General features: G+C 35.0%; 2 protein-coding genes across 8 annotated transcripts in view; both read right to left on the bottom strand.

The window, feature by feature from the left end:
* LOC129721506 (uncharacterized) overlaps window positions 1-26,003 on the bottom strand; it is a 521,585-nt gene that overhangs the window by 150,853 nt on the left and 344,729 nt on the right. For 2 of the 6 annotated variants that reach the window (XR_008727406.1, XR_008727403.1), the window contains one exon: window positions 14,112-14,189. The exons of the other annotated variants lie outside the window; for them this stretch is intronic. The gene's annotated coding sequence lies outside the window, so the exon portion shown is untranslated. The remainder of the gene's footprint in view (window positions 1-14,111; window positions 14,190-26,003) is intronic. 6 annotated transcript variants of the gene reach the window in all.
* LOC129721507 (uncharacterized) lies at window positions 14,476-15,902 on the bottom strand. 2 transcript variants are annotated; one of them, XR_008727407.1, is made up of 3 exons: window positions 15,732-15,902; window positions 14,959-15,665; window positions 14,476-14,899 (listed from the first exon to the last, which is right to left on the bottom strand). XR_008727407.1 is itself a non-coding variant. In XM_055674163.1 (2 exons), the coding sequence occupies exons 1-2, from the start codon at window positions 15,793-15,795 to the stop codon at window positions 15,112-15,114; spliced, it is 618 nt and encodes a 205-aa protein (XP_055530138.1). In that variant the 5' UTR covers window positions 15,796-15,902; the 3' UTR covers window positions 14,476-15,111. The 2 variants fall into 2 exon arrangements, 1 of the variants encoding a protein (XP_055530138.1); XM_055674163.1 differs by having other exon boundaries at window positions 14,476-15,665.

Below are 26,003 nucleotides of genomic sequence, written 5' to 3' on the forward strand. Positions count from 1 at the left end.
AAGTTCGATATTTTCGCCTGTCCTATTGAGCAGCTAATGAAGGTTGGTTATGAGACTATTGAAGCCGAATGGTCAGTAGAAATAGAAATTGATTTGATCGATTCTTGTTTTAATATTCTCATCTAAGAAAGCTATAACATAATTTAAAAAAAATACTTTTCAATCGAGCCTTGAGGAATAGTTTGCTTGAATAAATTTCAAGTGGTAAACTGAAAGTTCCTAACAACGTAAAATTGCAGCCAAGTTATCTGCAGTTTTTCGAATTTAGACCACTGTGCACACTGTGGGATTTTCAAATAAATCATTTCACCTATTGCTAATGTCTTGAAATATAATACTTGGGATGTGTAGAAACTATTTTGGAAGTTATTTCTTAAATTGGTGGTTGAAAACGTGCTATACGACCTTCCAAAGAGCATTACTCAAAAATGTACCGTACGATGATTTTGAAATTTTGACCAGAGATTCTGGACGTCATAACGAATCGAATGGTGTACTCATATTCTTTAGTACATTTTTTTATAATAAAGTCCTGTGGGAGCACCGTGATTTCATGTCATTAATGTACAATATAAACAATAAAGCACCCAACACACTTTCTTGAGTAATACCTTGAGGCTTCTATTGATTAAGCCGCTAGTAAACGATTCTAAAACTGTGCTACGAATTCCCATTTTATGGAACATGACAGGAAGTTGCTGCCTATTGATAGTTTGTAGTGGTAGTACTGGAGCAATATTTGGAAAAAAAACTATTTTTATTGTGCTTGCACTTGTTTCTTCATACGTTCTCAGAGTTCCCGAAAAAAAGATAAAAAATGCAATAATGTTCTGAGAAAAAAACTTGTAGGCTTGTATTGTAGTCTTCAACAAAAACGTTATTTGGTGTGCCCCTATAATACCTTAAAATAATTTGTTATTTATTTTGCAACTGTCAAAAGTTAAGTACAAAACCTCAATTTTGAGAAACTCTCACATACAATATGCCAGAATTTAGTACTCAATAAAGAAAGGAATTTTGTTTATTCAAAACTCTTTTTTATATTAGAAAAAAATGCCCAATAAATAATTCAATTATTTTTTAACACACAAATGTTAGGTTCTTCAATGTATGGAAATCTACTGCAACTTATGCTTGCCATATTCTAGTATGTGTTGATTGGGATGAGTCAAACTTATAACAATTTATAGTAGGTGAGTTGAGATTTAAGAAAAAGTATTGCCTTCACTCCATTTTCCATCGTATACGTTTTTGGGGTTACCTAACCTAGAATATGCTATGATTTTGTGAAAAAAAATCTTGTAGCTGTGTGGTCCTTGCAAAAACCATGTTCTTTGTATACCTCAAAAATTCCTAGTAACAACGTTTTCTTGTAAAATGTAACAAACATAAATAATGTACAAAAAACTACAGTTAAGTAACTTCCATATAAATACTCTGTAGCTCTGTACTCAATGAAGGTAGTAATTTCGTTTATCCAACAAAACAACAAAATGCATTATTTCTCTATCCTTTAACACAACAAAGTTAGAGTAAAACTACTTTGGTACTTTGGATGGACCACGTCCTTTAGTGGACCGCCGGTCAGATTAACGCAACTTATGCGTTGGTTCGAAGGACTGCCAGAAAACATCCAGCGGATAACATCTTATCCAGCTAATATCCCCTTTTATATCAGGGACATTCCATACGAAGTGTACATGCCACTTGGACACGACCATCACAGATTTTGTTCAAAGTTGGGGGAATTGTTCATCTATTGTCACTTTGGAAAAATACCAATTTTGGTGTCGATTGGAACACCCCCCGTTCTCTAGGGCCCCCCTCTTTATTGCAAAGTCACGCAAATTTTGTAAAAATCTCTTTTTTCTTTTTCTTACAATTCATAGACGTAAGATGGCCGAAAAGTACTGATAGATATTTTTTGAAGAAAATAAACCAAGGAATTCAGAAAAAATATTGTTTTTGCCTGGAAGTGTTGCAAGATAGACTATTTTTGTATTTTTAAATTAAATATGCATTTTCCGGCCAATGCAGCTAATTTCATTTTAGATTTGATGGTTTCATCGTGTTTCTCGGGAAATTTTACGTAAGAAGCACTTACCACCCCGTGGTAATATGAGCCAATCTTGAGATATAACACTTTTACGAAAAATTAATTACGAAATTCAAAACTTATTTCGAATATTTCGAACTATTTTCTTTGGTTTATTTTCTTCCAAATTCACCTATCACTATTTTCGGGTGTCTTACGTCTATAAATTATAAAATAAAATAATTAAGAAGTTTACAACTTTTTTCGTAAAAATGTTATATCTCGAGATTGGCTCATATTGCCTCGGGATGATAGTTGTTTCTTATGTGAAATTTTCCAGGAAACACGATGAAATAATCAAATTAAAAATAAAAATGGCTGCAATTACCGAAAAATGTAAATTTAGTATTCAAATACAAAAATAATTTATTTGGCAACACTTCCGGTCTAAACTTATATTTTTTCTGGATTTCTTGGCTTATTTTTTTCAAAAATCATCTATCAGTATTTTTCGGCCATCTTACGTCTATGAACTGTAAGAAAAAGAAAAAAGAGATTTTGAACAAAAAATGCGTGACTTTGCAATAAAGAGGAGGGTCCCGCAGAGCGGGGGGTATTCCAATCGACACCAAATTTGGGAATTTTTCCAAAGTGACAGTAGATGAATAATCCTCCCAACTTTGAGCAAAATCTGTGATGGTCGTGTCCAAGTTTGTGCTTTTTCGTGGTCACTTCGTATGGAATGACCCATGAAGATAATAAACAGATTTTCGTTAGGGTAGTTCACTGAAGAAGGTGGTTCAATCCAGGTTGTTCTACCCTATTTTTATTTTGTTTTTATGATAAATATCCTTATTTAACTTTTAACACTTTAAGATTATGTAGGTAATTCATGTAAAAATTGTTCCGAAGAGCTAGGATGAAGGCAAAACGTGCTAAGGACTTAAGGTCCACATTTTATTTATTTGGACCACAGTGTAGTGATCTCGGAGACAAATTTAGGGTGAAAAATTGGATCCAGAGCTCGATAGTAATATTCTACAAAAAAAAAAAAAAATCTGTAACAAAATTGGTAATCCCCTATTTTCATGTAATCAAAAATTGGGGTGACCAAAATTTTTGATGGAATTTAACATCTAACATTCTTAACTTGTTCTACAATATAGTAGTTACAATACAATACAATAGTTTCATTAATTTTACACAAGTTCGTATAAAAAAGGCATGGGGTGGCGTCATTTTGGAGGGCACATTTGACGCTTTACATGAGAGAAAAAAGATATGTTATATTTTATGTTTGAGTAAATTAAATTCTTGACATGATAAAAATTATATTTCGCCTTATCCGGTCATTGAAAGTTCTTCAATTGTGCTCAAAATTGTAGGAATTGGTTTCCCTTTAAAAAAAGTGTAAATTAACCTGTAGTGGACCCCACTCGTCAGATTAACTCAATTTATCTTAAGAGTACATTTGAACTTAGGGTAGGATTATCTTAGATGAACCACTCTGACGAAAGAACTGTTTATTTTCTTGATATAAATTTAAATGTAGGATACAACAACCTATAGTGAACCCGTCTCCTATAGTGAACCGCTCGCCAGAATAACTCAATTTATGCGAAAACTCAAAGTAGGCAAATATTGTTCGTGATTCTGATGCATATTAGTTTGATAAGATGTTTCTTGATGAAAGTTTTCTGGAAATCCCTCTAGTTTACGCATAAATTGTGTTAATCTGACGAGTAGTCCAGTATAAGAAAGGGGTTCACTATAGATTAATTTATCCAAATTTTAATTACAGTTTTTTCCTCAGAATAGAAGTAGTTTGTATTGAAGAAAGCGATCCATCCAAGGTATAGAAAAGAGGTAAAATTCTCATCGGGAAGCATCTTATCTAGCCAATCTGCATCAGGATTACGAGAATCATTTGTAAACTCAGATTTATGTTAAGAGAAACTGAGTGAATTGGACGAGTGGTCCATTACAGGTTATTTCACCATAGATTGAAATTAATATCGGAAGAACAAAACAGTGTTTCGTCAGAAAGTTCTACTGAGAGAACTGGTCCATCCAGGATAGTTCTATCCTCGTTTCAAGATAGAATGACCAGGAAAAAAGGATTTTTTACGATATTTTTCATTTTGAAAAAATCATAGCGTTAATTAACCTATAGTAGACCTCTTTCCAATACTGTACGTCTTGTCAGATCAAATCAAATTTCTCTCAACATGATTCGGAATTTATAACAGTTTCTTGTGATTCTTATGCAAATTGGCTGCAAATTGACATTGAATAACATGTTCCTTGATAGAAATTTTCTGAAAATTTCTCGGATTTTCGCATAAATTGAGTTAAACAGGCGAGTGTTCCACTATTGAAAAGGGGTCCACTATAGGTTAATTTACCCTAACTGTTGAATCAGTTGATCGATTTTTGATGTTTTTGGATCAAACCGAAGGTAAAGAGTTTTAATTTTGAGCAACAATAACATGGAATCAAACGCTCTCACCCAAAATGGGATCAATGAACGTAACTCTACACAAATTTACTTCATACAAAGAGAAATCTATTGGAGTATTTACTCTCTTTAGCAGTATTTGCTCTCTTTAGTTTTAGCTAGATTTAAATATCACAATCTAGGTTGCAAAGTGTTGCTCAAGAGCCAGTTAGCGAAGACCGCAACTAGGTCTTGTTTCGAGGTTCTCCGATCGGACTGAAACTTTCAGAGTTTGTTTATCTATATAATAGTACAATGTTTTGCATGATATTAAATTTTTTAAAAAGGGGCAAGTGGGGTGAAAAAGCAAGTCAAAAATTGATGTCCAAAAACTGCTAATAAGGTAAAATTGTTATAACTTTGTGTAAACTGAATCGATTTTCATGAAAAATTCATGTTTTTCTACTCTATAAAGGAAACAAATTAAGGGTTATTGGAAGTTGCTATCGAGAGTACATGATGAGATATTCGCATTTTTATAAAAAATGAAGGTGATTTTCACAACAGTTTTTCTCTTGCCAACTGATCTAGGATAAAAATCCAAATAATACGTTTTGTAGTGCAACTCAAGAGCTTTCATTTGATATATTTAAAAAATGCGCCGTTACAAAGATGCGTGAGAAAATCCAATTTTTGTATAACATGTTTTTGACAATCATTCCGAGCCCATTATGCGAGAAGCGAAACTCCGTTTTTTGTTTTAAGCTACTTAATGTTTAGTTGCTGCAGTTGCCACGGTTGTGACTACATTCAAAATTTAGGTAAAAACCTAAGCTTTCAAACGCATACTGTCCGCTGTAGCGCAAAACTGCGCAAATTGTCACTTTTGTGGAAAAAGCGATAGTAAATATTTTTATTTTTATTTTTTTTTTTTGAAGTTGAAAATTTTATTCAGGATTAATTCTAATCATAACCATGATACTCTTTTAATGAAAATTTATGATATCGAACTCAATCCGTAAGGATAAAATATAAATTTGGGCAAAAATCACAAAATTTATCAATAAAAAGTTATAAAAATACGTGTTCAAAAAGAAAACAGTAAACAAATATTTATGAAATCTTAATTAGGTCAAACTTTATCACTTTCTGCAAATTTAAAACAATACTAAAAACATTCAGCCTTTTTTAATTTATGATCATGAAATTCGCTAAACTGATTGAAGTGTCAAATATTAGCAGTAAATTCATACCAGCAAACTCTGGCCAACAATTGCCCGTTTAAAGATTACTTTTGCTTCGCACTCGTTTGCATACAAAAGTAAAACACACATTTTACTTAATGAGAAAAAAAACAAAGAACAGTCGTCGCCCTCCGCATCTTTTCGTATTCATTTAGAACGTTGTGTCATTCCAGTGTCTTGGTTTTCAAATTAATAAATTCGTTAAATTTTATTATGGAGCCTTCAACTTCAGCGGCACCACCTAATTTAATGTCTAGTAAGTTGTCAATTCATGGTTTTATACATGTATTCACATGTCCTCTTTTAATCATAGAAACCGGATTAGAAAGACAACATATATATGAAACAATGAAACATCGAAAATTACTAGAAGAAATGAAAATTGCAGCGAAAGACATTTTTCCTGCTGATAAGTATAATGAATTTCAAATTCTCTGGAAACAATTCAACAAGAGATTTCAGCAATCTCAGCGAAAGATGATGAAAATGATGATTTTTTCAATTTGTAATTAGTTTGTATTACTTATGTTGTTTTAATTTAATTAAAAATATATATATTTAGGCAAAATTTGTTTAGTTCGAGGGGTCGTCCATAAATTACGTATTTTTTTCAATGGGGAGGACGCCCAGTGGCACAACTTGTGGTCAAATATCATATAATTCTCTAAAAAAAGCCCTAAACAAAAAAGTGCCAAAAAACATTAAAAATTGGATTTAGTGCTTTATGGAAGGCCCCAAACAAAAAATGGATGCCAGATTTGTGTTCAGCGCTCCAAAATTATGTAAATATTAAGTTTTTGTCGCATCTATCGACACTTTTGCTTGGCCAGCCTTTGTATGAACTCGCCCCACTGTGGACCGTGGCCAGTGACGTGTTTTATATTTTCACCCTTCGCTCTACACGCCCATAGATTCTACCGAGATACGATAGTTACCCTGCCAAAAATCGGCAATTATAACTGCCTAGAAAGGTATATTTATTCAACTTATATTTTTTCTTCTGGAGCCTAGCGTGCGGGAAGGATCAAATAGAGGGATGGGAGGGAGCCTGAGAATAAACCTATGCGTAAACGTCCCTCTGACAGCGAGTGGTCTGATTCTACCACGATTCTAACTCATGACCATTCGCTTTTTACAGCGGACTCTGTAACCTTGTGGCTACGAGCTCCCTATTTCAATCACGTTTTCCGTTTCAGGCCAACAGTAATCATATATCCGTTTCCAAAAAAAAAATCACAACCTTTTATGTAAAACCTAAAAACTTAAAATGTTGCATTTAGGTGTCTATATTGATCATGATCACTATCAAAGGGGCCATCCACATACCACGTGACAGATTTTAAACGATTTTGACCCCCCCGTGGACAACTGCTCATATAAATTCTAAAAAAATTGTATGGACCGTGGACATAACACAACCCCCCCCCTCCTCCCTAAGCTGTCCACGTGGTATGTGGATGGCCCCATATTCAAACGAAATTTAAACATTTTTTTTCTTCGTTACATTTTCAACTCAAAAAAATATTTTTTAGCGATCCCATAAAAATTTGGAACGCATCTTCCGCGTAAATCGACTTTACTATATGTGTAATGAAATTCAAAAAAAAATATTTTAAAACTATCCTACAGACTAAGGGAGCTCCGTAGCCGCAAGGTTACAGAGTCCGTTTTAGTAAGCAGGTGGTCGTGGGTTCGAATCTTTGTAGAATCAAGCCATTTGGTTGTCAAAGGACTTTAGCATGGAATTATTATCTGGCTCCCCACCACGTACCCTTCCTTCAATCTGAACTCTACAGTACTCCTGTTGACTCTCCATCTAACAAAAATGAGTCCCTATTATAATCAAACTAATGTGAGTAACGTATGAAAGTTCTCTACAGGGAATTGTAATTAGGCGATATTGTTAGGATGGACAGAGGCTTGGTATAGTAGAGCAGTGAGCTTGAAACGGAAGGGTAAAAAATCTTAGTGATACTGCCAATAATATGAACTGCGGAGTACAGAAAACACCTGGGCAATATCACAATAGATCTAAGCTCTGGTCGCAGTGATGAGTCCACACAGAAAAAAAAATCCTACACACTAAAATATGAAACTGAAAATTGCAATGGATTTCTTTACAAATGAGAGAACGTTTGTTTGACTTAGCGTATTTACACTAAGAAGTTGAATTTTTATCGACATGCTAAACCAGGAGGGATTGATGTCATAAATCAGTTTGAAGTATTGAACTGAACTTTTTACAGAAATGCTTATACTGAACAGAGATTTCTTGTTCCGTTCTGACAGTGAATCAGATTGATCAAAAGTGAAGATAATATAAAATATTGGTCCCAAAATACTTCTTTGGAGCACACCAGCTCTAACAGACAATTCATCTAATTCACCACTCAGGTAGTCAACCAGACGAGCTTCGTAACCGCAAAGTTACAAAGCCCCCTTTGACAAGCGGGTGGCATGAGTTCGAATCTTAGTAAAATCAGGCCATTCGATAAGATCGGAAATAAGCATGGGTATATTCTCAGATTATCCACTAACCTTTCTTTCACGTTGAATTCTACGAAACACTAGCCAATGCCTTATGGCAATAATAAGTTGATTTACAATAAAACATGCCAGAGACAATCAGCTGATACCTCTTTAGGGAATTGTAATTGGTGATAATATTAACCGGAGGTAGCAAGGCTCGCAGTAAGCGTAAAAAGGAAGAGTGAATAAGCATACACACACAGTGTGTCAAATGTAGGATTTCTAATAACACTGATCAACACAGGTTTAATCTTAGAGCACAGACTGCAATAGAAGATATTAGAGATTTTTATAATTCCTGTGAATTTCGTTGCTCCTAGCAAAGATCGAAGTGCATAAAAAGGACGCAAAGTATTTTCTCGCCAGGATCGTCGCTTCTGTTTGCTTACGGCAAAACCTCATTTATGTCTCTGACGACCGTGCTAGGAGCACCAAAATTCACAGGAACGGTTAAAAAGCAATAATCTTTCATTTATTACCAGTTTGAACTCTAGGGCAATTTTTTGACGTAGGATTACGTCTTACCGCACTATATCGGGATACATTCTGTGGAAACTAAAACCAAAGTGTGACGTCGGAATGAAAGATTTCAAACGGTGATACTGATGTAATCACATGATGGATCACAATTGTCAATATGCCGTTGGATTGATAAAATGATGGGCAATTTTTGATACTTTAGTTATCATTATCATATCTTTGCTTAACAGTGAAAATTGAATAAAAGTTTCAAGGTCGAATTTTCACGAACAATATACCAATCATATGCGAGCACGCCTAGCACAGACTTCATCAGTAGACCAGCTGCTTGCTGCAATATCCTCTATATCAGCGGCAAACAAAATTGACAGAATCTCCCCGTCCCAATAGGTCAACTAATGTTTTTTGGCCCTGAGCCTCTACTATTTTGATGTCTAGAAGGTGAAGCTTTTTCGGGGAGTTTGTAACCACCTCCTTTATCAGACAGTTTAACAATCTGTTGTTAGAATGTTTTTAAAACTGATGTCTTGAGGGAATCATGTTGGCTCAGGCAACAGTACTGCTCCGAGGCATGTATTAATAGAGCGCTTGTCACTCGTCGTCTATCAAAGCAGTAGAATTCGAAGCCAAGTGAAGACTACATTGCCGCTGTGAAGCGTATTGGGCTAACACGTAGTTATCGTGTTGCGACCTGGAGGACAATCGAATTGCCGTTTGAATTGTCTTCTTCTTTTTAATGTGCCACCGAGGACAACAAAATTATGTACGTGTCTGTAGAGACAAATAGCAGGGTATATAAAATTGGTGCATTGTACAGATAGAATTCCTTGTTTATTTCTGAACTGTACACTCGTTTTTTCTCAGATTTATTTAAATAACTAAATAAAGGGCATTTGAAAGCAATAGAAAACCAAAATGCTCCGTACAGATCTTTGAACAGGTAGTTTAACGATTATATTTTTCTAGTTAAACGAATTTAATCCAATGACAATCCTAGTTGCATCCCGCTGTTGCGGTATAGAGAAAACCCAAATTCATTTCATCTTAATATTAGGGTTTTTAACAATTATATTTGTATTTTTCAATAAAAAAATTATTCACATCAGCATCTGCAAGAAAATATTGCCTTCCATAAACTTACTTGTAATTGAACAACTCTATGCAAACATCAATTACTGAGGCTAATGTTATTTATTACCCTAGCTCGTTTTTTTTGGAAGATAACAGACAGATGACTTTCTAATATGGCATCTTCGCAGTTTTTTTTATTTCTTGAAACTGATGATTTTTTTCTGATTTGCTTACTAATGAAATGCTTAAATTGACCTGAATTAATTATGTGGCATCAGACAGTTCAAGCGAACAAGATGTTGCTTCGGAATCGGTGAGTGAGCCATCTTTCACAAGATAATTATACATAGGAGTAAGTTTATATTCTTCTAAACCGTACTCAATTAAAATCTGAATAAAAAGTTGCCTTTGCTTGTATTGAAAAAAAATGCCTGTTTTAGGATAAAAGATATTCATCAATATAAAAATAATTTTTTTTTCTTCTAAAATAAAAGGCTGCCAATAAAGAATCAAAATACAGAACCCGTTCCATTTTGGCAACAGAAATTGTGTTCGAACCATGCGAAAAATAAACGGTTCCCTGATATGCCATTCTTACTTTTCAAGTGGCCTATGACGACTTTACAGAAGATATGGCCACCAATGAACTATTTTTAGTTCCAAGTCGTTATAGGTGTCGATTGATGAGTTTAACCTCAATAATTTGAGAGTATCCGGAACTCAACAGCGACAAGTCCGCATGTGGCCTATGATGACCTTGATACTTGATATGACCACCCGAGTAGTTAGACACATAGTACGATTCTTTGTACTGAGAATCAAAATAATCAAAATAAATCAAAATTCTGTTGGAGGAAGTTGAGCTTAAATAGGTTAAACAAACAAGTAAGCTAAAAAATATGATTGAACATAATCGCTCGTTTTTGGCAGATGTGTGACAAAATTTCAACGTGCCAATAGTAAAACGTGCTCGAGTCAAATATACCCTGTAGTCTCAAAATGAAATATAAAACTATCGTAGTCCTACGTCAATTTTGCGGTCGTGTCTTGACCCTCCTACTTTTTCGCTTTTGTCAACCAGTGTGACAAAAGTACGGAATTCAGCAAACACCAGGGCTGTATCAAGGCAGATAAATGTTTCTGGTTGGAGTGATACAGAAACAAAAAGTCAAAGTGAAACCAAATAAATTTATGTTATTCATGGTGCAGGAAGCTTTAATGACAAACATTTTGATGATTTTTTCAAGTAACAAATTTGTGAATAATTGGATTGTTTAAGGTTTTCTAAATTGGTGTAATTTTGATATGTCTTCATTTTATGGAAAATCTGCTATTGACAGTTTTTGAAAAGACCTATGATAAAGATATAGAACATTCCATCATCTTTTGAAGCGTTAATAGTTTTGAACTGTTCGATAAAAGATCGCTCTTACACAGATTTGTGAGGTATAAGGTTTCAAGCGATGATCTGTACAAACGTGTGCCCCGATAAAAATTGATGTTGAAAAAGCCAACATGCTCAAGCGTAAATTGAAAAATGATGTTATTTATAGTAGGGTATCGAACGCCTTCGTCAGTGGTTTTCTTCGGCAGTTTTTCTGCAGCATTCTTATGCAAAAGGGGGCCGAAAAAAAACCCACTGACGAAGACGTTCGATACCCTATTTCGTAGGACATCTGGATTTTCCAAAAAAAAATTATATATTAATATTTTTCATGGTTTAGTTCAGCATCACATTCAGTTATTCGACTTACAACGCCCATTAAACATTGCCAAAAAGTGTTTGTTTCTCTTAATTTTCATAAAAATGCCACCAAAGCTGACTCTTACCGCAAAACCAACCGGACAACATTTTTCCTTATGCCGTGTCACATATTGAAATGTTACTGCTACGTGTTAGTGCTTGTATTCATCCAATCTTACTATTCTGTTATCTTCTTCATCGACCTTTTCGACGCCTCGAACGTTATAACGTGCTTTGGGTGGATCGAATTTCCGATAGTTTAGACAGGAGCTTTCCAGTCTGGAGAGAAGCTTTCGCTCTTCGACCCGCTTTCGACCCGCTCGTCAAAGCATACTTTGGAACCCCGTGGTATGTTATCATCAATAATTATCTTATAACTTTTTTAAATATCATTGGCCAAAAATGGCCGACTTCGAGTCACCACTTCGAATTTTCAAAAGCACAAGACTCGGAAATACTCATTGCGTTCCCTATGAAAATCCTTTTTTATGTTTGCTCCACCACAGCAAACATAAAATAGCATTTTCACAGGAAACGCATTAACTATTTCCGAGTTTTGTGCTTTCGAAAATTCGAACTGGTGACTCGAAGTCGGCCATTTTTGGATTCAATGAGGTTTCACCTCATTCGAATTCAATTTACTTGATTAGTTTGGAGATGTGGAGAATTTTGTGTTTCATTTGCATGGGACCCCTCCCTTCCAGAATAGGGAAGGGTCTCGAACTATCTTAGTAACCTTTCCTGGCCCCTAAAACCCCTCTATACAAAATTTCACGCCGATTAGTGCAGTAGTTTCCGAGCCTATATAGATCAGACAGACAGGACTGCATTTTTATATGTTTAGATTGCTCGTTTCGATTGTATCACATATGTGAAGTAGAATTAAAAGTGAAGTAAGACCTGGGTGCGTAGTGAACTTTCATAAAAACGGAAAACGTTAGTGTAAGTAATTTGAATTCTTTGTTTTCAACAAGATTTCCACGTGATTTGAATTTTCATACGGAAGTGATTAAATGATTAGTTCAGTTTAATTCGTGCGTGAAACATTAATTAATAAACTGAATAAGCAGCCTCAAAGTATAGACTATCCTATTCACTCCTGTATATAATCAACTTCTTGAGCGTACCCTATTCCGTACTAGCTGATAACTGAGTTAAAAGTCGTTCACATCTTAAATGCCTTCTATTATGCACTAGAAAATCGTGATACTCGAATATACTTGAACGATAGCATTAAGTACAGTCTTAACCTGGCAAACGAACAAACGCGGAAGGAGAGCGATCCTACGTGGAATGCCTTCAACCAGTGCTGCAGCAGCGATCAAAGCTATTGAGAGTTGTCGGATGTTCGCTCAGTGCACATTCCATCCAAGCATGATAGCGTTTTCGGCTACTGTGCATTGGGTTGTTGTTCGTACGACCACGTACGGCTGAATAGATCAAAGGTAAATCCAAATCGATTATCTCGAGTAAACGATTACGGACCCAAGGAGTTCGCCCTATCTGGGACTGAAGGGTGTCGAGAGTAGACAGCTTTTGATCTGATCCAGCAAAAATTGAAGTTTTTTTTTCTGTCATAATGATATTATTGCTTTTTCCATAGTGCCCTGCAGTTATATTATCAGCATTAGTGAAGAAGGTGGCAGAGTGGTGGATCAAAAACTGCGGGATTGAAATCGAAACATCATTGCATGATTCAATATCTTTTCTGCTGCCTACTCATGATAAAGAAACGTCGATCAACGTCCCAATCTGCATCCCACACCGGAAGAGACTGCATTCAAATGCAAACTTGATTAACTTGCAAACGAAATTACGTAACCGAACGGTTAAATTTTGCAAAACTGAATGCCATCCGTTACATAATCAGACACAGTTGCTATCATCATCCTTACAATGTATCTCAAAAAAAAAAATCTTCATCACCAATGCAAATGAATCATTAATCCGAAAATTACCAACCGTCGCCAAACTTGTCTTAGTCGATAAAAAAGAGTGACCCCGGTCAGTGCAAACTCGTTTTTTTTTTTGCCGGTTCAATATCACTCACCACTTTCGGATGCACGTTGACTGCGGTGTGGAATTTTCTAAATTCGATTCGAAACCAGGCAAAAGTTGTCGAACTTCAATGGGCAAAGACGCCTTTCGTGCGTACCATATCCGAGGGGCATCGAGGGGAAGAAAAGTGAGAGTTTTGCCGCGCTGCTGGTAGATCAAGTGACCGCGCGCGACAGACAGACGGCACCGGCAGGTGGTCCCAATATGGCAGGCCCCGCTATATCGTAGGTAATTAATTGCATTATCGGAAACCACTGCTCAGCTTGACATCGTTAGCGATGAATAACGGCGTTGATTGTTTCTGGTATGCCGATCGCTACCGGGTGTTTAGAAATCATCCTGCCGGCGGGCATTCAGATTATGAAAAAAAATTAGACAAACTGAATGATGGAGAACTAGAATCAATGTGCACATGCAATTAATTGACATTAGATTTTGAAAATATATCGTCAAACAAACCAAGCAGCACACAGAAATTGTTTTCAAGATTCGTAGGGTCGACTCCATACTTACAGTGTTCCATAGGCAATTTCCAATATTTGTTGTTAAACTGTACTTTTGAAAAGATTCTCCAAATGTGTATTTAAGTACCTGAAATTGAAAAAAAGTTTGTTTAGACTACAGAAACAAAAATATTTTTATTCATTCAATTTAACCGTCTAAAAATTTAAAAGGTGTAGAAGGTAATCTTGCAATTAAAACTTCTACGAATCTGTATCTCTTGAAGTCTTTTGACCGAAAAGCTAAAAAAATCAAATCAGAAATTATTTCATTAGTTGCTACTCATACATCCAAAATCAAAAGTCTTAAGACATAAACCAAACAAGCTTTTTTTTTAATTTTTGTTGTACAAATAAGTATAGAATTTGGACAATTTTCGTAAATTGATTGCTCGGCAATTTACAATGTTCTCTTCCACTCCTTGGTTAGAAATTTAGACAGCTTAAAATGACTCAAATTTTTCACTCCCTAGTTATTCCGGAGTATTCGACCATCACAAAATTTCCTCTCGGTCCATAGGTTCGCAATCTATCACCAGCGGAGATTTGAAGTGACCGACGCACGGAGGAACCTTTCCTCGGCACAACACAGCACAGATTCGCATACCAATCCATCGTCATCGAGAGTCCGTAATCTAAACTTCCTTTGCATTAGCATTCCACCAGAGTGTCAGTGTGTACGCAAAGAAGCGAATCTCCGTGTGATTGGTTGCGACCAACACCCATCGGAGCAATAAATTCTCCGCCCGGAATCCGCTGCCGTCGAGGATGGGAGCCCGTGAATGCCATTGAAAGTTAGGCCTGTAAAAGGGCAGGTGGCAGCAGAGGAAAATAATTAATAGACCTTTGGAAACATCTACCGCGATGGTTGCTTCCGCTCCGAGGGATTGAAGATGAATGACTATTTGGAGTGGACCGCAATTTCGATGAATGTTTAATACTTCCCGGTAAATCGTTTATGTTTCAATTTGGTTAGGATTTCGGATATCGATTTAATCCAGCTAGCTGTTGATTTACCAAAATTGAACTTTTTTCCCTGGCTTCTCATTGATCAAACAGTAGTCAGCGGGTTTTTCCGGTCCAGCGCTGGTACCTTCACCGGGGTCGTAATCCATCGGTGCAGTTGTTTCGGCCGGAATCGGCTGTGGTTCATCTGTATTGACCCCGGCATCGCGTATGGAACGGCTGACAATGTATTGAATACGCTGAACCATCGGTGGCAGTTTAGGTTCAACAAAGCAAGGACCACCATGCTGGCGTTGGTAGAAGGCCAGATCATCGGTTGAAGTTTGTTTCTCGTAGTGGAAATTAAACAACGGTAGCGTTTGGTTCTGTGTCGGTGTGGCAGTCGGTGCTGGATGGTGCATCGAGAGAAAGTTTATCAACTGAAAGAGTAGCTCCTGGAGTGAAGCCTGCGCCACTAGCGGAGGTTGAATTGGATTTAGTGCCGTGGAGTACGGGGCAGGGTGGTAAGCGGGCCGACTCAAATACCATGTCCGACGATCCACGATGTTGCGCTGGTCCTGTTGCGTGAGGATAAAACCTTCATTTCCGAACGTGATGGGAGCTGTAAATAGATTGGTTTCACGCTAATATAATAGCCGTAGCTTAGAGCAGCGGAGAAAAGACTTACTGTGGATAGGATCGGCAAACAAATCGAATGAGTTGTGCAGGGTGTATATCGGAACAGTGTTCATATTTTGGTTGGAATTTTGTTTTTTTTTTCACGAAACTATATTTGACACGAAAAATTTGGACTGCATCTCTGGTAACTGAGTTCGAATATATCTCGACTTATACTAGAAATGTCATACTTTCAACGCTTGCTTAAACTATATTTCTTAAATATAGTAATTCCAAATCATAAAACTCCCTCGGCAACTTATTTTCTAAATGCGTCAGTGATGCTGCAGTACCTTATTCTCTAACATTATTTTATGACAGTGAAAATTTTGGATTGGTAATTTAGAAATTTTATTTATAGTTTTAAATTCAAACTAAATTTAGAAATATCTCGAATATCTCAGCATTTGGAAAGTAAATTGCTAAAAACTTTATAATTTGAAGTTACTTTAAGGATTATATTAGGATTATATCATCATTGGAATTTTATGCTTTTAAAAGTTGAAATGGATATTTTTTCAACCTAACTTTCGAGTAAAAATTTCTCCCAGATGGTCTTGAGGTACGATGCTTGCCTAACAAACCGGCACTCGGCTCGGGACTGTTAGTGTCAGTAGGATCATAGCGCTAGCCTCGAATTGTCTTGTACACTGGACAGTTGGCTGCGAAGTGTGTGTATAATAAAACCGAAAGGTCGAGCTCCGATACGGAATGTAGCACCAAGGCTTTGCTTTTTTACTTAATTATAAAAAAATCAATGGAAAATTAAACACTTTTTTGTGTTAAGACGAAGTTCATTTTTTTGTTTATGATTTTCGAAACTTAAATTCAAAATAATTTGTAAACCAAAGTATTTGGGAAGTGAATTATTACATGATTTTTATTTTAAAGTGACTACTTAAATCGTAAATCATTAAAATACAATAAAGTCGTCTTTTACGCGTTTTTTTTGCTCGGGTTGCTTTCCTCCATTACTCAAAAACGGTACAAGATATCGACCACATTTCAATCACGTTTTCCGTTTTAGGCCACGAGTGATCATATATCAGTTTTAAAAAAAATCACAATTTTTGTAAATACTTTGTGTATATACTCAAAATTTAAAATATTGAATTTTGGTCTCTAGATTGGCCACTACCATATTCAAACGAGGTTTTAACGTTTTAGGACTGTTTTTTTTTTTTGTTATATTTGCAACTCAAAAAAGTCGTTTTTGATGCGGGCCCATACAAATTTGGAACGCATCCCCCGCGTAAAAAACGACCTTAATGTACAAATAATTCGAAAAACTTTGGATTGCCTTCTATTCTTCTTTGAAACATAATTAGAAAAATCTATTTTTTCAAAATATTTTTTCAATTTAAAATTATTCTACGCATAACTTTTTCTTGTTACTTTAAAAGCAATAATGTAAATTCTCCCCTGTTTGTAACAAATTTGTTACCTGAAATGCAACAATATTAATCTCCATAGGATGTCCCAAAAAATCGAAGTTGCAAAAGTCAAGGGACTCAACCCTAAATTGAAAGATAATGTTATTTATTTACCGTGGAATGGGTTGAAATTGATCAGTGGGGTGAAGTTTACAACATTGATTGATTAATTGACATGATTTTACAACACTAGGCAATGTTTACGTGCCCTTAAATGCAACTTTTGCATAATTCACATACCTGTCAAAATTAATCATTGAATGCCCCGTGCAATTTTCAATATTTTCGAAAAATTCCTCTAACTCAGTCAAAACTCAATCAAATTTGATCAAACAAGTTTCAAAATAACAAAAAAAAATTTAATTTACTAAAAATAATCTTAGTTGAGTTGAATTTGGAGAAGTGAGTAAAGTTTGATAAAAGCTCAAAAAATGTAATTTTCAACAATGATCATTCCATACCATTGAAGAAATACTGATGAATTCGCAGGAAACCACAGAGCTTTTAATTTCAGAGCTAGTTTTGAGCTTTTGCAACAAACCGAATTGAAATCGGTCTAACGACGATCAAATGAGAGCAAATGTGGCAAAAAGTAGCTCGTGAACCAAAGTAAACAAATTTTAATTTTATTTTCGTTCCCAAACTAGCTGTGATTGATATTTTTCAGTACAGAAATCATCATTTATCATGAACATATCGAAAAAAAGCCCATTTCCAAAAGAATGTACGGATTTCAAGGGTGATCAATTTCATCCCGATATATCTCTTAGTTTCTTATAGAATTCTAGAATTTATTTATTGTAGTAGACGATAGAAATTTCACCAAAACCCATGAAGGTTTTCTAGAGTACATAACAGTACTTGTTTGAAATCATACTATTTCGGTTAAATTACACATGAAGCTAGTTAGTTGGAAATTATTATAAAAATTGATCAATTTCACCCCGTTCCATGGTATTTCTGTAAAACATTCCGACTTTTCAAAATATTGTTTTCAGGTTTCCCAAACGTGATTTATGGAAAACAATTCCCGTATTTTTCTATATATTTTTTTTATTGTGGGGTTATTTTGAATATTTTACATTGTTTGGTTCAGCATCGCATTCAATTATTTGACTCACAGAGCCCATTAAACATCGCAAAAAAAGCGAATTTTAGCCATAATTTTCAGAAAAAAATACTTCAGAACACATAAAACAAAAATTTTAGAAGAAACTGAAATTTTTATTGGAAAACGGGATAAATGACGGAAAATTACATGAAAAAAGATTCTTGATATCTTATCGGAGGGTCTGAAATATTAGCATTTTTATGTGTGATGGAAAACTAAGCATTTTTACAAATATGTCAAATAACTTTATTATTTTGGGAGATGAAGAATAACAATTTTCAGAAAACAAATGCATTTTAGAATGACTGATAACGTTTGCGGTAAAATAATGGACGAAAATTGCCGATTTTTTATGGTTTTAACTTTAATCGCACTGACGAAACTATTCATGCATCATCAATCATAGTAACCCATGAGTTAGCAATAAAAATTTGACAGCTCTATCAGTCAAACTCTAACTGTGATGGCAAAAAAAGTGAAGCTATCCCGCCACGTCAAAAACGGACATCGTGCGGCACTTTTTGGACGCTGGGTATGCCCGTTCCGGCAACTACAACATCTTGACACTATTGAACAACGACCAAAGCATCGAAAGAAAGCCCGGTTCTGGACGGCCAACGACCCTGAGCGACAAGAAGCTTCAACAGAATGCAAAAGTGGAAGACCGAGGGAAAAGTGGCTTAATCGCTGCGTGCATTTGGCTGGGAGGTTGGTGCATGCGGTAAAACAGTGAAAAAGTATCTGGAGAACGTGGACATACATGTCAGGAAGCGCAGTCCCGTCCACTGGTCTCGGAACTGCAGGCAATGACGCAGCGACAACGGTTGAATAAGATGGTCAAGTCGATTTTCCAGGCGAATCGCGACGTGGTACGAGACCTATCTCACCCTGGATGGCAACGACTGGCAGGGTACTTCGTATTTCACTTCTCCCACGAAGGAAGTGAGCTCCGAGGTGAAATTTATTTCACACACCAAAAAGGTGCAAAAGGTGGCCGTGAACGGGGAAATTTATAGTGCGAAGTGCCTGCCAGAAGTTGCGTCGTTCATCAAGAAATACCATGAGGGCCAGATTTGGCGTCGGCCCACTACTCTAAGTGATCGTTGGAGGAAATGGAGCGGCTGAATATCGATGTGGTACTAAAGTCGGCGAATCCGCCCAACTTCCTCCAGCTGCGTCCCATCGAGAATTTCTGGGCAAACTTGAAGCGCAATATCTATTCCAATAATTTTGTCGCTAAGACGAAGGAGGAATTAATAAAAAAAAACGAAGAAAGAGCTTAGAAACGTTTACAAGTTTCATATCTCAACAACTATTTTAGACGAGATTCGAGCGCCGACTTGCTCGACTTCCGGTTTCTGGAAGAGATTCAAAAATGGCCGAATATCACCGAATACCAGGCCTAGAGACCGGAAATCAATTTCTCACGCCATTTTGATTTCCGGTTCGTCTGATGTCGTTTTGAGGTCTCTGGACAGCATCCCGATTGCGACAGTATCTATATTAGGTGATATTTGGTCGATTTTCGCTGTTTGCCGGATACCGGAAGTGACCATATGAAATTTCAAATGGCGTCCAAAGTTGATTTCCGGTCTCTGGACATCTTCACGATTCCGAAAATACTAATATTCGATGGTATTCGGCCAATTATTGTTCCCTTACAAATACCGGAAGCCGCCATTTTGGAATCTAAAATGGCGTCGGTGGTCGTTTAAATTTCACCCCATTTCGAAAATAACCATATTGGATGGTCTGTTACGTTGTATTATCTAATTGTTTTTATGGCCACCAAAAGCCCCGGTGGAATCTGTTCCGGATGACCATTTTGGAAGCATATCTCGATAACACCCAAAACCATAAAAATGGCTTGTGAATATAATTTTATAAGCTTTGAACCAAAAGTAGTAATATTCCATTCAAATATTTATAGAATTCCTCCGTTTCGAAACACATCCCCAAAAAACCGGATTTCCGGCAATGAAAAATTTCTTCCAGAAAAAAAACTATGACATTTCGTCTTGTGAAACCTAGAAAGGTACCCGGGTACCCCGTCGAGCACATAACGGTTAAAAAAATATATTTTAATGAGCATCAAAAAATATAAAATACGAGGCTGGCTTTGTGAAAAGAATCTACCAAAACAAGTCTACTTTGTGATTGTAATTTAGTTAGACTACTGTTTTTTCACGAAGGCATTGCTTATGTCTGATTTCTAAACTCTGTCAAGGGTAATATTCATTCGAGCTCCTCCTGGTATATTCGATAGAGTGTACGACAGTAAGTAAAAAAATATTGAAAAGTTTTGGAGAGATAATCGAACCTTATGATATCTCTGCGCTTTGCAAGTTGAGTGGTAACTCATCATATTTGCATGTTATAGATTGCTTCTATTATTTTTCATCTCTTCCATTGCCATTTTAAATTTCCTTTTCTCTTCAGTGCTCTTTTATTTTTCTTTTATAATTTAGATACTTGTTTTCCACTTATCACTTTCAATACTCATTCCCATTTTCGCATGCCATTGTCCATTGTCATTTTTTATTACGATTTTGTGATTCTATTTTTTTTTCAATTTTAATTCTAACACTTCACTTTCGCAATTTATATTTTAAGGTCTTGTTCTCATTGAACTGTATCGTATCACTTTTTAATTTCCGTTTCTAAATTTTGTTTTTCATAAATTTTTTTACGAGTTTCTTTTATTTCACAACTTGACAGATGCAAGTTGGATGCTAACTCGTTAATTTGTAATGTAATCTTCTCTGCATTTTTGCTTCTATTTTTCTTCCGCCATTTCCACGTTGCCCTCTTTTTATGCCCAATGATTTTTGATACTCTTAACTCTTTCTATGATTTTTGTTTTGTGTGTTTACGGGTACTGTACCCGTTTCTCTCTCCTCTGTTATGTTTTTTATTTTTTTTTCTTCATTGTTTTCTCAATTTTCTTCTCAGTTAATCTTTTTTTATCGTTTTTTCTTTATCTTTGTGCGGTTTAGTTATGGGTGCTTTTTGTCATATCATATCAACGTTTCGCCTTCCAACACTCTTAATTTTTTCTTATTTTTCTCATTTATCTAATTCTTATTCCTTTTTTTTTTTGATTTAAAATTACCATTTCCTTTCCTTTCACATTTTGTTTATCTAATTTTCATTTACATTTTCCAGTACTCACTCCCATTTTTTCAATAGTTTTCCTCTCCCATTCGTCTTTCTTTTTTTTTGTTAATTTTTGTTTGAATACTTTTCTTATTTCATTTCTTATTTGCATTTCTCATATCCTTTCGCAAATATTTGTTTTAGGTTATATCACCAGTAAATTTGCGGTTTCTCATTTTGTTTTTATTTCTACATTCTTTTGTTTTTGAAAAATTCTACTTCTTTTAAAAATTCTTTTTTCATTTTTGCCTTATTATTTAACTCTTCATCAATGTTTTTTTTACTTTATTTCTCTATGGCATTACTAATTTTTTTATTTTTTTTTCTGTATTTATATCACTTTTCGTTTCCATTTGACTTTACTATTTCCCTTGTCACTTCTTGCTTCTTTTGCTTTTATTGTTTTTCTCTGTTATTTCGCTTTTCAATTTTCTCTTTAGATTTTAAAATATCATGTGATTTTCTCGTTTCTTTTTAACATATCTGTTTCCCATGTCGTATTCCGTTGGTCATATTGAAGTTCGATATTTATTTATTTCCCTGTTTCTTCCAATGTTTTCAGACCCTTTTCTTTTTCTTACTTTTTTCACTACTTCTTTCCCGGAAATCAAGTTTACGAGTTCTATTTCTCTTTTTGATTCATTATTAATTTTCAGTTTCACACTTTCATTTCTATTTTAATTTTTTCTCTTATATTCTTTTATTTTTTTCATTAATTTTTTTAATAATGATAAATTCGTTTTCCCATGTCACTTTTTCCCATTTTGAGTGCTTGTTTATTTGCATTATCAATTCATTCGTCTATTTCGCTTCCTTGTTGGCTTCACTTCTTTCAGTTTCATTTATTATCTTATTTTCGTCTTTTATTTAATTTTCGCATTTATCCTTTCGAAATTTTTCTGTCCAACTTAAATATTTTTTTCAAACATTCATTTTTTATTGTTTTATGTACTTATGTTATACTTTCGGATGAGCAGTCACAAAAAATTTAAAACGACTTATTTTATACTATCCGACGTTTCGTCACTGGTCAGTAACATCTTTCCATGACCAGTGACGAAACGTCGGGTAGCATAAAATAAGTGGTTCTAAATTTTTTGTGACTGCTTAACCGAAAGTATAACATAAGTACACAACATCCCAACAGTCAAAAACTCAGCAAAATTAATTTTTTATTTCGTTATTCCATTTTTGCATTTTCCCTTCACATTAAAATTATGAACTCTATCCCACTATTTTCCGTGAATCTATTTCAGGCCGAACATATCAATCGCATGCTTCTGCCCTGTTTTGCATTTCTTCGCCTCGTTCGAAGATCAAAAACGAAAAAAAAATTGGAGCGCATGATTTACCCTAACGCCCTTCATACTCAAAAGTTATTTTCTAATAGGGCATCTGAATTCTGTTTTTTATTCAGAACATTGAGCTTCGAAACTTTTGGTTTTAAATAAAAACTGTCTGTAAAAAAAATTCACATTGAAAAAAAAATTTTCGACTACAAACAAATCAAACGGGGATCACACAATTATCGTGCCGTGTCAAATATACTATTATTGATTAAAGAAAATCAAACGGGGATATAGGGATGTAAAATAAAAATCTAAAACCGGAAAAAGCGAAAAAAATATGTCATATTTTAAATGCTAATAAAACGGTTAGTTTTCAATGGATTTCCTTCGTTCTTGTAGCAATCGATTGGAAAAACTTCCAAGAATCCTCCCAAGTGTAGAAAATTGTAATTTTATTATTCGAACTATTGTACTGAAAATAGTCAAGCCTTGTCAAAACGCAAAATTCGACCTCTGATTGGTCGTTATATGATTGCTTTCCTAAGCACGGTAGACAGAATTATAGACTAGTAATCCCGAATGTATTATTTGGACTATATAAGAGCCTGTCCTTACTTAGCATCAGCAGCAGCAGTGCAGCGGTTAGCGATGGCAGCGAATAGCATTGGCAGCAGAAAGCAGTGGCAGCGGATAGTGGCCGCAGTTGTGGCAACAGTGGCAGCGGATAGCATCAGCAGCAGCAGAGGTATCAGCTCAACAGCGATAGTGGCAGGGCCAGCTGATGCAGTGGCACTTCCTCTAGTAAAAAACTGCTTTCTTGCAGTAGCGGGCGGCATCAATAGTAGGTTCATTAGCCGGCACTTTCGCTAATGAAAAGTTGTCGTATTTCGACAACACGAAAACGTTTTGGAATGCTGGCATTCGAAACATGTGGGTTGTCAAGTTTTTCAGTGTGAAAACAGTTTTCCACGGTGCTAACAGAACAATGCTTTAATTCCCACTGTATAGCATACAGATGCCATCAACATTGTATCCGATACGGAATTGAATAACAATTGTCCTTATCAGCAGAGTTGTCCGTATCCTCTGTGCGGTAAAGAGAAATTCCAATTTCACCTCACACTCTTCAAACTGTAAAGAGAGCGCTCTCTTGTCCGTGCTCACCACGCTTTCTGTGTACGCGCGCGACAATGAGTATGAAAAAAAAAAACAAATAAAAAGCTCTCAACGCTGGACGCGCTACAGTGTAGAAAACTACTCCCAAATTCACCAAGGCGAATGAAGATAAACTCACCGACGCGTGCGCTCCAGTGAGATTTCTAGCGTTGCAGAGCTAGTTGCAATGGAATTACAGACTAATGAATTCATTAATGCCGGTTGATAATTTTTTTTTTACTAAAAACATTCTTATTTAGCATTTTACGAGCCGTAATAGCAGACATGAATCCGGGTGTCTTGTCAACTTCAAAAATGAAATTCCTTGATTTTCAGGTTTTACTAAAATGGTAATTTTTTCCAATACGTGCAAAGTGGCAATTCACGGAAAATAGTGGGATAGAGTTCATAATTTTAATGTGAAGGGAAAATGCAAAAATGGAATAACGAAATAAAAAATAAATTTTGCTGAGTTTTTTACTGTTGGGATGTTGTGTACTTATGTTATACTTTCGGTTAAGCAGTCACAAAAAATTTAGAACCACTTATTTTATGCTATCCGACGTTCCGTCACTGGTCATGGAAAGATGTTACTGACCAGTGACGAAACGTCGGATAGTATAAAATAAGTCGTTTTAAATTTTTTGTGACTGCTCAGCCGAAAGTATAACATAAGTACATAAAACAATAAAAAATGAATGTTTGAAAAAAATATTAAAGTTGGACAGAAAAATTTCAAAAGGATAAATGCGAAAATTAAATAAAAGACGAAAATAAGATAATAAATGAAACTGAAAGAAGTGAAGCCAACAAGGAAGCGAAATAGACGAATGAATTGATAATGCAAATAAACAAGCACTCAAAATGGGAAAAAGTGACATGGGAAAACGAATTTATCATTATTAAAAAAAATTAATGAAAAAAATAGAAGAATATAAGAGAAAAAATTAAGTGTGAAACTGAAAATGAATAATGAATCAAAAAGAGAAATAGAACTCGTAAACTTGGTTTCCGGGAAAGAAGTAGTGAAAAAAGTAAAAAAAAGAAAAGGGTCTGAAAACATTGGAAGAAACAGGGAAATAAATAAATATCGAACTTCAATATGACCAACGGAATACGACATGGGAAACAGATATGTTAAAAAAAACGAGAAAATCACATGATATTTTAAAATCTAAAGAGAAAATTGAAAAGTGAAATAACAGAGAAAAACAATAAAAGCAAAAGGAGCAAGAAGTGACAATGGAAATAGTAAAGTCAAATGGAAATGGAAAGTGATATAAATACAGAAAAAAGATAAAAAAATTAGTAATGCCATAAAAAAATAAAGTAAAAAAAACATTGATGAAGAGTAAAATAATAAGGCAAAAATGAAAAAAGAATTTTTAAAAGAAGTAGAATTTTTCGAAAACAAAAAAATGTAGAAATAAAAACAAAATGAGAAACCGCAAATTTACTGGTGATATAACCTAAAACAAATATTTGCGAAAGGATATGAGAAATGCAAATAAGAAATGGAATAAGAAAAGCATTCAAACAAAAATTAACAAAAAAAAGAAAGACGAATGGGAGAGGAAAACTATTGAAAAAATGGGAGTGAGTACTGGAAAATGTAAATGAAAATTAGATTAACAAAATGTGAAAGGAAAGGAAATGGTAATTTTAAATCGAAAAAAAAGGAATAAGAATTAGATAAATGAGAAAAATAAGAAAAAATTAAGAGTGTTGGAAGGCGAAACGTTGATATGATATGACAAAAAGCACCCATAACGAAACCGCAAAAAGATAAAGAAAAAACGATAAAAGAAAGATTAACTGAGAAGAAAATTGAAAAAACAATGAAGAAAAAAAAATAAAAAACATAACAGAGGAGAGAGAAACGGGTACAGTACCCGTAAACACACAAAACAAAAATCATAGAAAGAGTTAAGAGTATCAAAAATCAGTGGGCATAAAAAGAGGGCAACGTGGAAATGGCGGAAGAAAAATAGAAGCAAAAATGCAGAGAAGATTACATTACAAATTAACGAGTTAGCATCCAACTTGCATCTGTCAAGTTGTGAAATAAAAGAAACTCGTAAAAAAATTTATGAAAAACAAAATTTAGAAACGGAAATTAATAAGTGATACGATACAGT

Source organism: Wyeomyia smithii, chromosome 2 (genome assembly GCF_029784165.1).
Source record: "Wyeomyia smithii strain HCP4-BCI-WySm-NY-G18 chromosome 2, ASM2978416v1, whole genome shotgun sequence".
NCBI classification, from domain to species: Eukaryota; Metazoa; Arthropoda; class Insecta; order Diptera; family Culicidae; genus Wyeomyia; species Wyeomyia smithii.

Coding starts and splice junctions, on each gene's coding strand:
- LOC129721507 (XM_055674163.1), bottom strand. CDS start 15,795: ATGAACACTGTTCCGATATACACCCTGCACAACTCATTCGATTTGTTT. Junction 15,666..15,731: donor GTTTGCCGATCCTATCCACA/GTAAGTCTTTTC, acceptor ATCTATTTACAG/CTCCCATCACGTTCGGAAAT.